The sequence below is a fragment of the Pungitius pungitius genome, chromosome 16 (assembly GCF_949316345.1).
Source record: "Pungitius pungitius chromosome 16, fPunPun2.1, whole genome shotgun sequence".
Taxonomy (NCBI): Eukaryota; Metazoa; Chordata; class Actinopteri; order Perciformes; family Gasterosteidae; genus Pungitius; species Pungitius pungitius.
Window position 1 is genome coordinate 9760380 of NC_084915.1, and position 16016 is coordinate 9776395.

At 41.6% G+C, this 16016-nt stretch overlaps 1 protein-coding gene across 1 annotated transcript; it reads left to right on the top strand.

The window, feature by feature from the left end:
• The first annotated feature begins 8474 nt into the window (after window positions 1–8474).
• LOC119214925 (beta-2 adrenergic receptor-like) lies at window positions 8475–15057 on the top strand. Its single transcript, XM_037466603.2, has 4 exons — window positions 8475–8685; window positions 10605–10767; window positions 10890–11181; window positions 11591–15057. The coding sequence occupies exons 2-4, from the start codon at window positions 10608–10610 to the stop codon at window positions 12636–12638; spliced, it is 1500 nt and encodes a 499-aa protein (XP_037322500.2). The 5' UTR covers window positions 8475–8685; window positions 10605–10607; the 3' UTR covers window positions 12639–15057.
• The last annotated feature ends 959 nt before the right edge of the window (window positions 15058–16016 follow it).

Consider the following 16016-nt stretch of genomic DNA (forward strand, 5'->3'; position numbering starts at 1 on the left):
CTGTTGAATAAATTCATTATTCTTTGTAAAACAAACACTCCCACAGCTGTTGAGAAGCTTAATGGTGTAATTGAAGAACACTTGACGCAGCTGTTGACATTGATGAGGTGAAAACTGAGGATTGCTTGGAAACAGTGTTTCAAATGGGATGAGAAATGACACGAGGGGAGAAAAGCAAACGGGGTGAAAGATGCCAGGTGAACGAGGAAAATGAGTAAAGATGAAAGATGAGCTGCAGAGTGCAGGAGCCACCCGAGGGAAAACACCAAAGAAAGGAAGCAGAGACACTGATCAGAGAGGCGGTGCAGGGGATTTGTGAAAAATACGGGAGACGAACGCTGAGAGATCGATGAGGTGGGAGAGAAAAAAAGGGAGAGTGTGACTGATGGAAGGACAAGAAGAGTGAGAGCGACGATGATGACAGAGACAGGAGGGAAGGAAACATGAAGGTGCCACCTGCTGGGAAGAGTATGTGTCTGCTCATGCCTCGTTCGTGATCTTCAAAACACACCAAAACGGGTTTATATTTATGAAATGAACACTTATGTAGAAAAGTGCACACTTAAGCAGGCGTGTCTGCAACAACCATTGGCTAAACCCCCCCGCCTCCACGCACTGATGGGCGGTGTGACGAGACCTTTCGTGCAATCCTGTCATACCCCAAAAAATATTCTAATATATATAAGTGTGCAAACTGCCCGCCCCCTGCGACACACGGACACACACTGTGTGTCGCTGTGTTATCACTACTATCACAGCTGTGCTCTCACTAGTCTTAACCGGCCCACCTAGAGCGAGGAGTCGGCAGATCCACACACAACCGTAACAACTGAGGAAGAATTCCTTTATGCCACTGTGACCCATTTCAGGGTCATTGTCTCATTTTCTGGCTACGGTAAAAGTGTTTTCCTCCACCTTGTTTGACACTTCCGAATATCACATCTGTCCAAACAAAAGTGTGCAACTCCCCCACCCCTGCAATGGGTCTCTTGGGTGTTATGGGGGCCGTGGATGCTATCACTGCTATCACAGCTGTGTGCTCACTGCTTTTCACCGGCCCCCGGAGAGTGAGGAGTCAGTAAGCTGTCAATTGGCAGTGTAAAACCGCTAATAAAATGTGTTATGAGTAACAAAACACAGGCGGTCCTTGAGTCATGACCTGCCAAACATGACCCTGTGGTTTGCTTCAGTAGAATGAGATATGAGCCCTGGACAGAAACACAAGTGTGCACTCAATCACATGTACACACACACAAATACGGCCAATTCTTCTGGTGGACTTAGTGGACTCAGAAAAAAAGCCCCTAAGTCAACTGCAACTGTGATCCAAATAAGGGTCCTTATTTTATTTTACCGCGACGGTGGATGCTTTTTGCCGTTGTCGGTTTCAATCATCGCATCTGTCAAAACAGTTCTCAGCAAGGCAGAAACGGCCGTAAGTCTGCATAAACATGGTATATGAGGAGTGAGGCTAAGCAGGAGATAGTGAGACAAATATATAGCATAAGGGATTTCAGAACAATTCCAGGTATTATTGTCTAAAAACCGGTCCTCCACAGTACATCACACAGTATGTCACATTACATTACATGTCATTTAGCTGACGCTTTTATCTTAAACCATTACAACATCATTGTTTGCTTTCTGTTTTCAAATTCTTCATTGTGTACCTTTTTGTCGTCTGTCCTGCATATTCTGAAAAGACATCAGGCTTCATGTATACCTTTTACAGTACAATTGACTTTGATGTTTTTTTTGGTCAAGGTATTTCCCCTTACAGTTTTTCTCGATTGCTAAAACACATTTCTTGAAAGCAGCTCACCTTTTCTCTTAAACTGTGAACACACAACTCAATTTTCAAGCTACATTTACAAAACCTCAGACACTTCTTGCAAAACCAAACTTTCACCTCAAAACAGTTCAATCTGTGCTCAAAACTGAACTATGTTGTCAAATCGTGCCCCGAGTCAATCAAAATTAAAAAAAACTACTGAACAGTCACTAAACACTACGTAGAAAAATAGAAAACACAATAATCAGGACATGAAGCTGGTGAAATAAATGTTTATTGTTCACTGTAGGCTAAATGCAAGTTGCAAAAAAAAAGTGCATTTAGCACTTGTACAAAAAGACAAAACAGAAATCTTGTGCATTTACATGTACTGTATCACTTTTAAAAACAAACAGAAATCATACGTGCTTACCACTTGTGTACAGTAAGCCTATGTACAGTATACTGTAAATATAAAGTACAAAAAATACAAATAAGTGAATTATTCAGCCACAGCATCATGTCTCCGTACTGGGTCAGGCCACAGGACTTCATCCACATCACAGGCCACATTTTGTCTGACCAGGCAACGGGGAAAAAACCCAGCTTCATCCATATCGATGTATTCATGGGGTCTTTCCATTGCATCCAGTTCAAAAACCCTCTGTAGAAATAGATATAGTTCTGTAAGTGATACGGAAAGTGATTTAGGCCACTACAGTAAATCACTACAGTAATCAACATTGAATGTGTCTGGATGTATGCCAACCTCTACATACTGGAATCTTTGCTCCTTTACTCTGTCTGAGTTGCGGTCAAGTCACTCTGTATAGCTGTTTCATGCGCAGTCTGTTGCGCTTGAGGACACGATCAACAGTAGAGAGGCTGACACTGTTTATACCCTCAAAATTTACATGGTCCTCAATGATCTTCTGCTGAATTTCACGCAGTTTAATGGCATTGTTCTCACGGACCATATCAATAATTAGGGTCTCTTGGTGTGGGGAGAACATACCTGTCCTGCCACCCCCATGTGGCAGTCTTTCAATTCTACAAAAAGAGAACATGGAGTTACAAAATATAAATATAGATGGAATACTAGGCCTACAAACAGTTAGACCAACCCTCCATTACAATACTACAGTACATTGGTACAGTGGTGTACTGGAACATATATTTACTTACAGTATACTGTGATACAGTATATAGTATGTCTTACAGTAATTGCTGTCAGTATTTACATACTAGGCTATAATTTAAAAAAAAAAGTTATTACCTGTTCTCTTCTCTAAATCTTCGGATTATGGTGGACACAGTGAATCTACTAAGGTTTGGTTGTACCCTTTGTCCAGCCTCCCTCATGCTCATACCATGGACAAGAACATGGTCAATCACAGTAGCTCTGATTTCATCAGATATTACTGTTCTTTGTCTTCGCTGACCACCTCGACCACCTCGACCACCTCGACCACCTCGACCACCTCGACCACCTCGACCACCTCTCACACGGACTCTTCCTCTTAGATTTCTATCCATTGTAAGACCTCACAAACCAGTGCTCTCTGAACTGGCTTATATGTTCCCTCACATCATTAGCCACAAGTGTGATCAATTTTGAGTTGTTGTGTTCAACTGGTGACACCTGTGCTTTCATTGTGTTTGACTTTTGTCACTTGTGCTCACCATTCTGCAGCACAGGTGCATCACAATGAAAATGTGTTGACAAGTTGTGTCTAAACAGGTGAAAAGTGCTTATGGTTTTGCCAAAAGAGTGATTGATTCAATCAGTGGGTTCAGGCAACTGAGCATTTGGTTCAAACAATAGGGTTTAGTGTTTTAGCAATTGAGAAAAACTGTAATAGCAGAACACTGTAGTCCATGCAGACGTCAGATCTTAGTGCAAGAAAGATAAGGGGAAGTGTACAGAGTTAAGGTTATTATAGCAGCCGACTCAGCAACAGACTCAGTGTCTTTTAGCAGAATAAATAAGTAGTACTAAAAATCCAGGTGAGGGAACTTTCCCTCATGGTGCTGCATTCTGTTATTCTGTTATAAGCATTTATTTGTGCTGTGTGCACAAAATACTTCAAATAAATGGCGTACAACAAAAACAAATGTGCTTTTAATGACAATGACACATAATTCCAATACGTAGTTGCATTGAAGGTCTGTTCTGCCATTTGAGGACCTGCTCAATACAGAGACAGGTTTTACTTGATGTTGGATTTAGTGGAAAGTACAAAAAGGATTAAAAGAGGAAACCCACAAAAAGGACCTTGAGACAGATTCCCACTGGCATGCTATGAGAGCTCTGCTCTACATCCTCATTTATTTCCCTTCACTGTCATCGCTCAGTAATTTTCCTCTATTGATAGTCCAACACTAGGCTGGGAAAAGGCCGAAATGTGGCTTTTGATTATTTTGAATATAACTCATGAGTTTGTGTAGGTAACTGAAGCCATTTTGAAGTGTAGAAAAAAAAGTTGTATGGTTAGTGGAAAAAAACAAAAACAAAACAAGGATTATGTTCAGTTCAAACCATTATTTCCTTTCTGTGGGCACATGTTTTATTGCAAAAAGTGATATTCTGTAGGGAAGACAAAGGAAATACATTGTCAGCAAACATTTTGCTATACAAGCATTTTTTACCTCGACATACGCTCATGGAAAATAGATTTCTATTACACGCATCCAAATGAAAGCCGGATCAGAGCGGACCTTGATCGGTTCTGCAAAGTGACCGGGGCTTTCGTATAAAGAGAATGGATACTTTACGAGAGAGAGAGAGAGAGAGAGAGAGAGAGAGAGAGAGAGAGAGAGAGAGGAGGATATGGAGTGGGAGAAGGAGGAAGGTATAGGGTAAGGACAGGAAGAGCTGGGGAGAGGAATGTGTTGGGGCAGGACAGACAGGGATACGGCCACACCGACTGCAAAGTGTACATAGTACATCAAAAGATTTTTATGTTTCAGGTAACATGCAATCCACCGTTTACACTAAATTTATTGGTTTGGAACTGTATGTGCACATGTACAGTAATGTTCACATTCAAACGCATTCCAGTAAAAAGCAAATCAGTTATTTCTTACAGTAACTGTTTACCAAAGAAGGTACAGTAGAACAGACACGGTTTATTTTATTTTCAAGGTTTATTCACAAAATATCCATGAAACACAAGAGCATTGTGACCAAAAAAAACAGCAAAAAGCCCAAATAAAAAGGGGGGGAACTAAAAATGGCACAAAATGTATGTATCTAATCCCTGCGATCTTCAGGGTTAGGCCACATGTTTTCGTCAACATCACATCTGATATCATCTAAGGCGATGCACCTGGGATAAAACCGCTTGGTATGTCGGATCCACCCTTGGCAATCTTGAACTGTGATATCCCTGCATCCAGCATCCATGGCTTCAAGTAGGGACATCTGGTCATGTGGCTGATGGTCATAAACCTTCCACCTCCATGCAGAAAAGAACTCCTCTATGGGGTTGAGGAAAGGTGAATAGGGTGGAAGGAAGAGACTCACCAGTACTGGGTGGACTTCAAACCATGCTGTTATTGCTTGTGAATGATGGAAAGCAAGATTGTCCCAGGTAATTACCAAGGTCCTCATGTTTTCACCCTCCTGACCCTGCTCTGGTACCAGGCGCTGGTGGAGATCATTCATGAGGGGCCTGGTTGGCTTCCAATTCCATAACTCTCTGAAACAAAGTTTAAGTCATGTCATTACTGTGTCTACCATACTGTACTGTAACCTATTACTGTGTAGGTTACCTACTTGCAAAGTGAAAAGGTTATATAACTGGACATTGAATTGAATATACACTATACCTGGACATATTGTCGTCGTAGCTCCTTGACTCTCTCACTGTTCCTTTCAAATGGAACAGTGTAGAGCTGCTTCATCCGCACTCGGTGTTTGGACAATGTCCGCGTAATGGTTGTGAGGCTGATGCTTTCTATGTTGGCAAATATCTCATGGTCCTCCACAATTCTAGTTTTGATTTCATGCAGTTTAATTGCATTATTTGCAACAACCATTTCTACAATGGCAAGCTCTTGATCATTATTGAGGAGCTTTCCTCTTCCCCCAGAGGGTGAAAGACGTTGCATTCTGTAGAGAAAAATAAAAATATCAACATATGCATTACTGTATGACCTTATTGACATGTCAAATGAGAATAGAAACAAACCATGTAAAATGCAATACTTACCTGTTGGTTTGTTGAAAGATGCGAATAATGGAGGCAACCGTTGACCGACTCAAATTGGGTTGGACTCTTTCACCAGCCTCTCTTAGTGAGAGACCGTGGTTGATTACATGGTCAATGATAGTGGCACGAATTTCATCACTGACTACTTTTCTTGCAGCCCTTGGAATGCCACCACCACGCATTCTTACACCTCTACCTTGCCTTCTCCTTGGGCCTGCACCTGCACCTCTCACTACTCCTCTCACGGCACCTCCACCTCTCACTGCACCTCTCACGGCACCTCCACCTCTCACTGCACCTCTTACTGCTCCTCTCACTGGACCTGGTCTTCTCCCTGGGCCCCTTGCTCTTCCTCGTCCAGACATTACAATGTTTGTCTTTTTCTGTTACTGTTTCCAAAAACATCACTCCTTAAAGTCCTCCTTTTATAGTAATAGAAAAAATAAGCCCCTGCCACTGAGTCTAAGTCAGACTTGAATCAGCTGTGGTTGGCCCAATTCACCAAACATAAATCAGCTGTGTCAATTATTCAATTGTTTGTTTATCATCAGCTGAGATATATTTTTGATATATTTTGTTTTTGAACTGATATCATTTCAGAAGCAGAGGTTTTTATACTGTATTTAAGGTTTGGAATATTGTTTTTGCTATTGTGGGATGTTGTGTGTTAACATTTGTAAATACTACAAAAACAATCCATAATTTTGTTGGGAGGTATAGCTTGTCTGTTAAGAAAATGTAAGCATTGTGGAAATGTGTTCACTGACTGCATATTGTGTGAAAACGACATTAAATGTGTGAATGGTATGGCCACAAAAGACTGATGCTGTGCTAATTGTGTTTAGAGTTTTGAAAATGTGACTACTGTTTGGACAAACGCTTGTTAGCGACTGAAAAAAACTGTAAACACGTAGCTGACCATTTTAAAGTTATTGGAATTTTGCAAAAAGAACAGTCAATCACTTCACCATTCATCAGGCTGAGCGCACTCTTTATCTGCGTGCCCTATTCCATGTGCAGAATTTATTCACAGTTTTTGAACATTTTCTATAACGCTGTTGTCTATAAAGCATTACAAACATACTTATATCACGTAGTAATCTGCTTATAGTACTATAGAGTCGTTGTTAAGATCCATTTGACTGCCGTTAAGATCATTAATACAATAGAAAGCAAAGGGAAAGAGTGTGAAACTGCTCAATTGAGACATTTCAGGTGTGGCCAAGATTATTTGCGGTTAATGTATAATTCTCTGCAGTGACAAACATCTGATGAACATGGACAATGATTTAGAAATGTAAAATGAATTGTGTGTATAATAAACGTTAAAGTAAAGGGCCCTTGGCCTACGTAGATTTTACGACACATCAATACGGACTCACATTATAGGTCGCACCTAACATTAATTTAAATGTAGTCCTTTATGTTGAATGGAAATGACTGAGCTAACGTTAGCCAGCTAAATGACATATCCACCTTGCTAACCGACGCAAAGGTGACAATATGTATTTGAATCCATTCAGCAGCCAAATACAGCATGTTAGCATCTAGCTAAAGTTAGATGTCCACATTTTCATGCATGCCTGCAACATGCCGTAAAAACCAAGCAACCATATTAGAAAAAAAGGCTGTCAATACAATGTCAATTCAACACAAAGGTTAGTAACTGGGTAATGCCAACTTTGCTAACGTGGGAACGAGCAGGTCAAGTGAGCCACAGGAGGAGGATGGAGGAGTCCGCATACAGCCGTAGGAAATGCATTGTGATTAGTTGTTTAGATGCTGCTAAACTGCAGTTTGTCCTCAGCACAATGCAGACAGAAGAGTGTGTTCTATGACACAGGGCAAACGTTAAAAAATATGCAAAAAAATATGACTGGTACAGTCTGGGTGAAAAAAATTATACTAAATAAAATAAAACTGCAGGATGAAGAGCAGATGTTCAGAGGCCTGAGCTTAGCAGAACTCATATTACAGAACTAGCAGGTTTGTTGCAGTGTCCTCTGACCTCAATTCATCATGCAACAGGAAGTACTTAGTTTTTTGCCTGGCACCACCCACAGTTGTCTTAGTTGCTTGTTTGCAACAACACTTGTGCTCTGCTACTGTGTATTTGCATGACATATGATATGATGGTGCATATGTATACATAGAGTACAGTAGAGTATAATGCTTTAAGGTTGAAGATTATTGTTGTCTTTTAAACTACCGAAAAGCAGCAGTGAATGTAAGGCCGTACTACAGCTTTAATGTGTGAATGTAAAGTAGGAGAAAAAGATCTCAAAAACCATTCCCTGTATAGATTACAGGCGGAAAAACATGTTTCCAAGAGTGCTTAAGAGCTAGCCGTCAGTCCACTGCAGACATGCAACATACACTAAAATACATTCCTTGGCCCCTGATAGGCTACTTTCTCGCTGTGATGTCACGAGGGCTTGCATATAAAAAAGGGGGCCAGGCTCAGCTGTTTCAAAAGGGCAAGTGTCGTCGGGGGCTGAAGACGGATCTGTGTGTGTTTGTGCGTGTGTGTGTGTGTGTATTAGTGTCACACATAAAATCAGAAGTGACACTACGCAGCAGAAGAGAAACAGAGACCAGCAGCTCCTGACAAACACATTAGGATGATACTTTGTGTTGTGGATTTAAAGGCATTTGGATGATCAAATCACTGGATTGGGAAGTGCAGGACGGAGCCTGGAGGTAGGAAAACTAGCTGGAATGTTCAGTCACACGCTTATTGAAACATCCACTCGTGATGAAACCACAGCAATTTAAAAAAAAAAATCATTCAAAGCATTTTAAATGATTACACTGGTGGGGGATCAGCTCAATGCCATTTAAAAATGAAACAAACTTTTTCTGCAGAAACTTAGTTTATTATTGTGAAAGAAAAATATTGGAATATTTCTTTAATCTTAATGTACTTGCATGTCAGTGTTGAGCTATACCTGAGGTCAAATTTGCATTTTTCCTCAAATATATCTATATGTATATCTATATCTCTATATCTATAGAGATATAGATATATATGTAATGAAGGGCATATATATAACCCTACATTGTAACCTCTGAGAAAAAAATAAGAACCTCGACTAAACCTCATTTAGCGGAAATAAGTCCGATATCTATTTTGTTATAGTTAGTTTCTCATATTCATATATAAGTGATTCGGTTTAATTTCAACGTGTGTGATTCATTTGATCTGGACAGCCACATGTTTTGTGGCTCACTTGTTAGAGCTTGTGTGAATTTCACAAAGTATACAAACACATCATCCCTTAAGCACAGCCAGGAGGGTTGTTCTGTGTGTGTGTGTGTACTTCGGGGCTTGTGCATGTATACCTTTGTGTGTATTTTTGGTGTGTTTATGCTCAATACAAGCACCACTACCAAGCTATCTCCACTTAATACTGGAATATTTATGTCACTGTAAATCTTTTGTTTTTAATTACATGCCTCAGAGAGCTGAACAACTTTTCGTGTGTGTGTGTTGAGGGGAGGGAGGGGGGAGGGGGGGCAGCTAATGCAGGGGAGGATAGCAGAGCGAGCAGAGGCAAGCCAGCTTGACTATGTATTACTCAGGTGGCCGCCCTGATTATTGATTTGTTCTATAGAAGCAGTAAACAGTTACAAGGCAAAATTAAAGAGTCATTCATATAAAGGGTAGGGAGGAAGGGGGGGGGGGGGCATTGTCATCTTCATACTCCATGAAGAAAGCTACATTTTCAGAGATGAATAGGGAAGTTGTTCCATCAGTTATAAATAACCTAGTATTGGATTGAGTGCAGTGCATTACTACCTGTCAGGGCAGACCGAGCTCTGCTTCATTTATTACAATTAAAACAGCTGTCCGAGCATCGGTAATGAAAGATTGATTTTTAAAATGAGTGTGCAGTCAACTTTCCAACAGATCCATCACTTGCACCACACCCATGGCACCTCTATGTTATTTGTGTTGAGACCTTTTAGTAATGATTAAAAAAACGGGCAGCAATTTATTTCACTTGTGAAAGGATAGTAATAAAGAAATGATATTGACATGGTTCACCCAAAGTTAGATTCTTTACTCATCGACCATGAACAACTGGGTAAACTCTTGTGTATGCATTCCTTGACGGCTGGCATAAACATGTGTTGTTAGTATTTTGATTATTTAGGAAAAAAGCCAACACACAAATAAATCTAGGTGAGCATGCACACCGAATCTCTAGTTGACTTTATCAGAGCATTAAAAAGCAACTGTGAGAAGTACGACAAAAATATCAAATGCGATACACCGTGTATTTTTCTCACTGCAATGTATTGCATGCCAAACTTTGCTCCTGCAGGGAGTGATTAGGTCAGAGCTTAGCTCAAAGTCAGTTTAAACAAGAACCTCCCTACATGTCATCCCTCTTCTCTCTGTCTTCTCCCTCTGCATTTCATGGCGTACCCGCCCTGTGTAGCTGGTTGTGACACGAGACCATCGGCAAAGGCCACGCATTCACCTCAAGTATTTAGTTTGTGTTTTGGTAGCTCATTTTTCAGGGCATAGCATAAAAAAAAAACCTGAGCGGAACACTTTTACCACTTGGGCTGTTTAAATCCACGATGAACGAAGCCGTGTGTCCTGACTGTAGATCATGGAACATGAGGGTGACGTCTCAGCACCGGCTAACCAATCACAGTACGGCAACTCCTCCCTGGTGTCCGATGGGATGGCGATATCATCGGAGTACAGCGATGCAGAGCTGGTGCTGCAGGCCGTAGCGATGGGTGTCCTCGCGCTGGCCATTGTATTTGGTAAGCCACGGAGCATTTCACCTTTTCTGCTAGTTGATGGTTTGTTGGATGAATTGACTTCGGGGACTAAAATCTAATTGTAAAACAAACATGTAAACGTTACCTTTCTCCCTTGCGTCCAGGTAACGTGCTGGTGATTACAGCCATCCTGCGGTTCCAGCGTCTTCAGACGGTCACCAACTTCTTCATCGCCTCCCTGGCAGTTGCCGACCTCATCATGGGCCTGGTGGTGGTCCCCTTTGGCTCCACCTACATCCTGCTGGGGACTTGGCCTTTTGGAAACTTCATGTGTCAATTATGGACGGCAACTGACGTGCTGTTTGTGACGGCCAGCATCGAAACCTTGTGTGTGATCGCTGTGGACCGCTACCTCGCCATCACCTCGCCGCTTCACTACCCGACGCTACTCACCAGGTATGACCAAGGCGCCTCGGTCTGGCCGGGTGGGGGGTTTGAACTAAAGCAATTATCTAATTCGAGAAGCTGTTGTTCTAAAAGACGAATGCTCCGCGATTTCGACAGATATTCAACAGAAATCAATGCGTCTGCTCTCCTTGTAACCATGAAAAATATGTCAAACATATGACTTTCACCCAGGAGGCAGCAGTTTGTTTTCCGTGCGAAACAGGATGAACACATTTAGGATATGCCCATCAGATGGTTTGTTGATGCAAATTGATGCTGTTATATTATGTTATTCTCTTAAAGCCCCTTTATTACACTTTTGGACAGCCAACAATTTTGTTAAAATCTAAATATTTCACCTGTCTGTCTGGCAATAATCTTCCCCACGTTTACCCTCGTGTTTCCTTCTGCTGGCCAGGGGTCGGGCCTTCGCAGTGGTCCTCGGGGTTTGGGCAGTGGCCTCCCTCATCTCCTTCCTGCCCATCCATCTGGAGTGGTGGGTGTCAGATGACCTGAAAGCGAGGGAGTGCTTGGCCAACGAGAACTGCTGTGATTTCAACACCAATGCAGCATATGCGGTGTCCTCCTCGATCGTGTCCTTCTACCTTCCGCTGGTGGTGATGATTTTCCTGTACACCCGCGTCTTCCAGGAGGCTCAGAAACAGCTGGAGAAGATCAGAGGGAGGGAGAGGCACTTTAGTAACTTGCATTACAACGCACAGCTGACATATCCCGATGATAGCCTAGAAATGAATAAACCAGCAGGAGCTGAGCTGGAAGGAGAAGGAGAGGACAGACTAAACATGCAGAAAACAGAAGGAATAGACAATGTTTTGGTGGAAAAGCCTGGCGAGAACAGAGCGAGGACAGAAAAGGGGGAGGGAAGACACTCTGCTACAAAGCGCCTGAAGTTCTGTCTGAAGGAGCACAAGGCTGTCAAAACTCTAGGGATCATCATGGGAACCTTCACGCTGTGTTGGCTACCCTTCTTCATCCTAAACATCCTTGTTACCTTCCTCAACTTGGGTGACATCAAGCTGCTCTTCAGACTGCTCAACTGGATCGGATACTCCAACTCGGCCTTCAACCCGCTCATATACTGCCGCAGCCCTGACTTCAGGCACGCCTTCCAGGACTTGCTCTGTTTGAGGGGCAAAGTGGGGAGCGGGGAAGGGAGGAAGGGATGGGGATGGTGCAGGGGCAGGGGCACGGGCAGGGGTCGTTACCCCGAGCCCCCAGGTAGGACCAACGGGACATCAGACCTGAATGGTGTCAGGGGGCGGGACGTTCAGCAGAGGTCTGGGTGGAAGGGCAGTTTGGAGAGCTCAATCCAGGACGGCTCGCTGACTGTGGCTCCTGGTTGCCGTGAGGAGGTGTTGGAAGTAGCTCCTGTTTGCCCTACAAAGTGGGAGGCTGACAGTCCTGATAAAAGGAGCTGTGAGGAAAACCTGGTTTCTATTGCTTGAGCGATTAGTACGTTAAAATGAACAATGTGTGCACTTAGTCGATTTGAATTTCACATCATTGTCTCCCTTTACTGCTGTAGTTCTTAAACACAACTGCACGGGTAAAGGTTGTTCGGCAGTATTCGGATCGTTGGGAAAGGTCCAAGGCATCATAGCAAAACGTATTGAGGTACAATAAGACTGTACACAATGCATACAGTGCATTATCAAGGTGAAACTAAACATAACGTGCTTCACCACATTGGTACAATGAGTTATGTCTCTATTATTTATTTCAGCCCCATTTATAACAACAAGAAAGGTGATGTCTTTTATTGACAGCCAATGAATTGTTTACCACTGAATAACAAATATAAGAGTCATATAGTTACATATGACTGCTCCACAATTGAATTCCCGATAAATGAATTTGAACAAATCAAAGATTGTGAGGAATGAGCCACTGGAAGGAGGGTTTCTGGTTCTGATATACAGTAATTGCACACTCTAAGGTTCCTTAATAATACAATGAAAGCATCATGACGCCACGACTTTAGAGCAGCACCTGCTTACTTCGGTTTTTTGTTTTTATATTCCTGCCTCATGAACATCACTGCTGGTCCAAGATTTTTTACAGGTTTACTCTGAGGTATCAGACAAGCATCTGAGACTTCATAACTTCCTCTCTTGGTGTCAACTTTCTTTCATCTCATAGTTGCTGGGACAATTTCCCTTCCTCTTTATCTCTTCAAAAGTGTTTCTTGACCCACTCGTTGCTCTTATCGTACCGTGTTTTGCTCTTGAAGAACATTGTTTTCTGTCAGATGGAGCTGGGGAGATCACTTTCATGCTGTGGCATGTGTTTTAACAACAGTTAAATATCATATAATAATAGTATATATTTTCTTATTGCTTAATGTTCACATTACTCAGAAAAGGATCGTTTTTGGATTAGTTTTTGTCTCTTTATTTCCCAAATTCATTGACGATGATAAAGTAGCTTGTATACAGTTGCTATGTATGAAGACTATCCAGAATCCAGAGATTACATTATACTCCAAGTGGACGCATTCCATTGTGAAACAATCTCCCCAACCCTGCTTTTATATGTGCAAATAATTGTGTATTAATGTGTGTGTAATATTAAACGTGAATTTGTTGAGGGTCAACAATTGTCATGTGGGATGAGTAAATATATAACCTGCATGTGTGCCTGTATGTTTTGTGTGCTAAACTTCAAATATGCCATTGAATATTTGTATATAACTTGAATGTACATGTAAAATATACTTTTTTAAATATCTGCTCCCATAACATATTTAGTTCTTAAAAAATAATCAAAAAGCTGTTGTTATACATGTGGAGTTTAAGCAGCACTGGAGACTTCACTCCAAATAAGATTTACATTATATTTCATTTGTTTATTTCTCTTGAATTACTGAAACAAACAAAAAGTTGTCAGTTGTTAGGAGGAGTAGGAGGTAGTAGTAGGGGTGGATAGTTTTTTTTTACCTCCATCAGATCATGAATGTCATCACTTTTCTGCAAATATTTATTCATAAGGTGTTATTTTTTAAGTGAAATAATTAAGTTTTATATTGTTTGAATCTGTTGCTCAGCTATGTGTGTGTCTAATCGAATCCACTGTCGACTAGTGCATGGCAAATTTCTCAATCTCAATACTTGATGGACATGGTCATTTGTTAAGTGGCCTGTTGGGCAAAAGAAAAACAGTGTGACCACAAGCATGCTGTTCACTGAGCAGGACATAAAGAAAATAAAAAATGTAACTTTAAAATGTTGCTGTTAAATGATCAAAGGCTCCTTGTCAACAACGAAAACATGAGGGCAGGAAATGTGCTTATCGTCGTGCTGCAACTTTAACCTTTTAACTAAGCCTATGGGACCGAAGCTTTTTGTGCTTATTCAGTCATCCAAATTATCCAGACTCAACCTGTCTGTTTGCATTCAAGTCAAAGTGTGTGTGTGTGTGTGTGTGCGTGTGTGTGTGTGTGTGTGTGTGTGTGTGTGTGTGTGTGTGTGTGTGTGTGTGTGTGTGTGTGTGTGTGTGAAGGCCATGACGTACAGTGACAGGTGCAGTCGGTCACAGCTGCTGCAGAGGATATACAATCACCTACACTGCGTCAATTCACACGCAACTTCACAGTTTGATGGGAAAGCTCCCTGTGTATCCTGTGTGTGTTTGTGAATGAAGCCTGTTTCCATCGAACACGTTTCTACTTTAACATATAAAGGTTGAAATACCTGATATGCACGTTTTTTCATGTGTGTCCCTGGCTGTATCTATTAGTGTCCTGTCTGTTTTGTGTTTGTTTTTAGCATTAAAACCTGCAAAGTGGTTGTCTTCTAAATGCTGGCGAGTGTTGGATTGTGTCTTTTTTATAATGCTTGTGTTGTATGTGTTTACAAAACTACCCCCCTAAGCTTTAACATAATTTGCTTTCACATTTTGCCTCTATTAAGATAGAGAAACAGGTAAATTAAAAGAGACATTCTAGAAATGTTTTACATCTTACCAGCTTCCTTTGTCACAAGTGTCTGCCCTCACTTCCCCTTGTCTGGGTGTGTCAGTGTTTCATCCTGTTACGAGGTGTTAAGTGGTGTTCTGGTGTTGGCAACGGGCAATGACGTAAATACTTGCAGTCCCCTGCAAAGACATTTGACATGCATAATTACAGAATCAAGTACACACACACACACACGCCCCTGTTGACAGGGAGACTCAGTTTAATCCTTAGATATCCGTAGATCAAAGCCGAGACCTCTCTGGGCTGTGTCTCAGGTCTTTGTACTCAGAACACACGGCTGGAGGTTTGCCCTCTAGATACACACACACACTCCCTTGCTGTTTCTCAAATACCTGTAAAAAAACATGGACATGTAGGTAACTGTATATCCTTAAATGCAGGCATATGCACATATGTCCCACGTCATATGTGCAAACACATGACCACACGTAACCAGGGGCACACACATGCACACTGTGGCTATGCGCAATTTGCACAATATGCAGACTATATGGGCACAGATACACAATGTTCTGAATGTGTGTGAGAGAGATGTGCCAAGTGTATCTTATGATCACAGAGAGTTTATAGATTGTGGGCGTGTATTGCTGCTGAACTCTAGCCAACCCAACGTGTCCAGCCAAAAAGCCAGAGTGAGAATCTACAGATATTCTCTGTGTGCGTTGGTTTATCAGTTAGTGTCAAACACCTTTTTTCCTAAAAATGAAGGTAAATTTAAAATTTGTACTTCAGTGCTTTGAGTTGGGGGGTTGCTAGCAATGCCAGCATTGCAAGCATTATTAATGAAAATAATATCAACCAGTCCAGCTATAATGGCCGGTAATATATAAAATATTATTATAAAGACAAG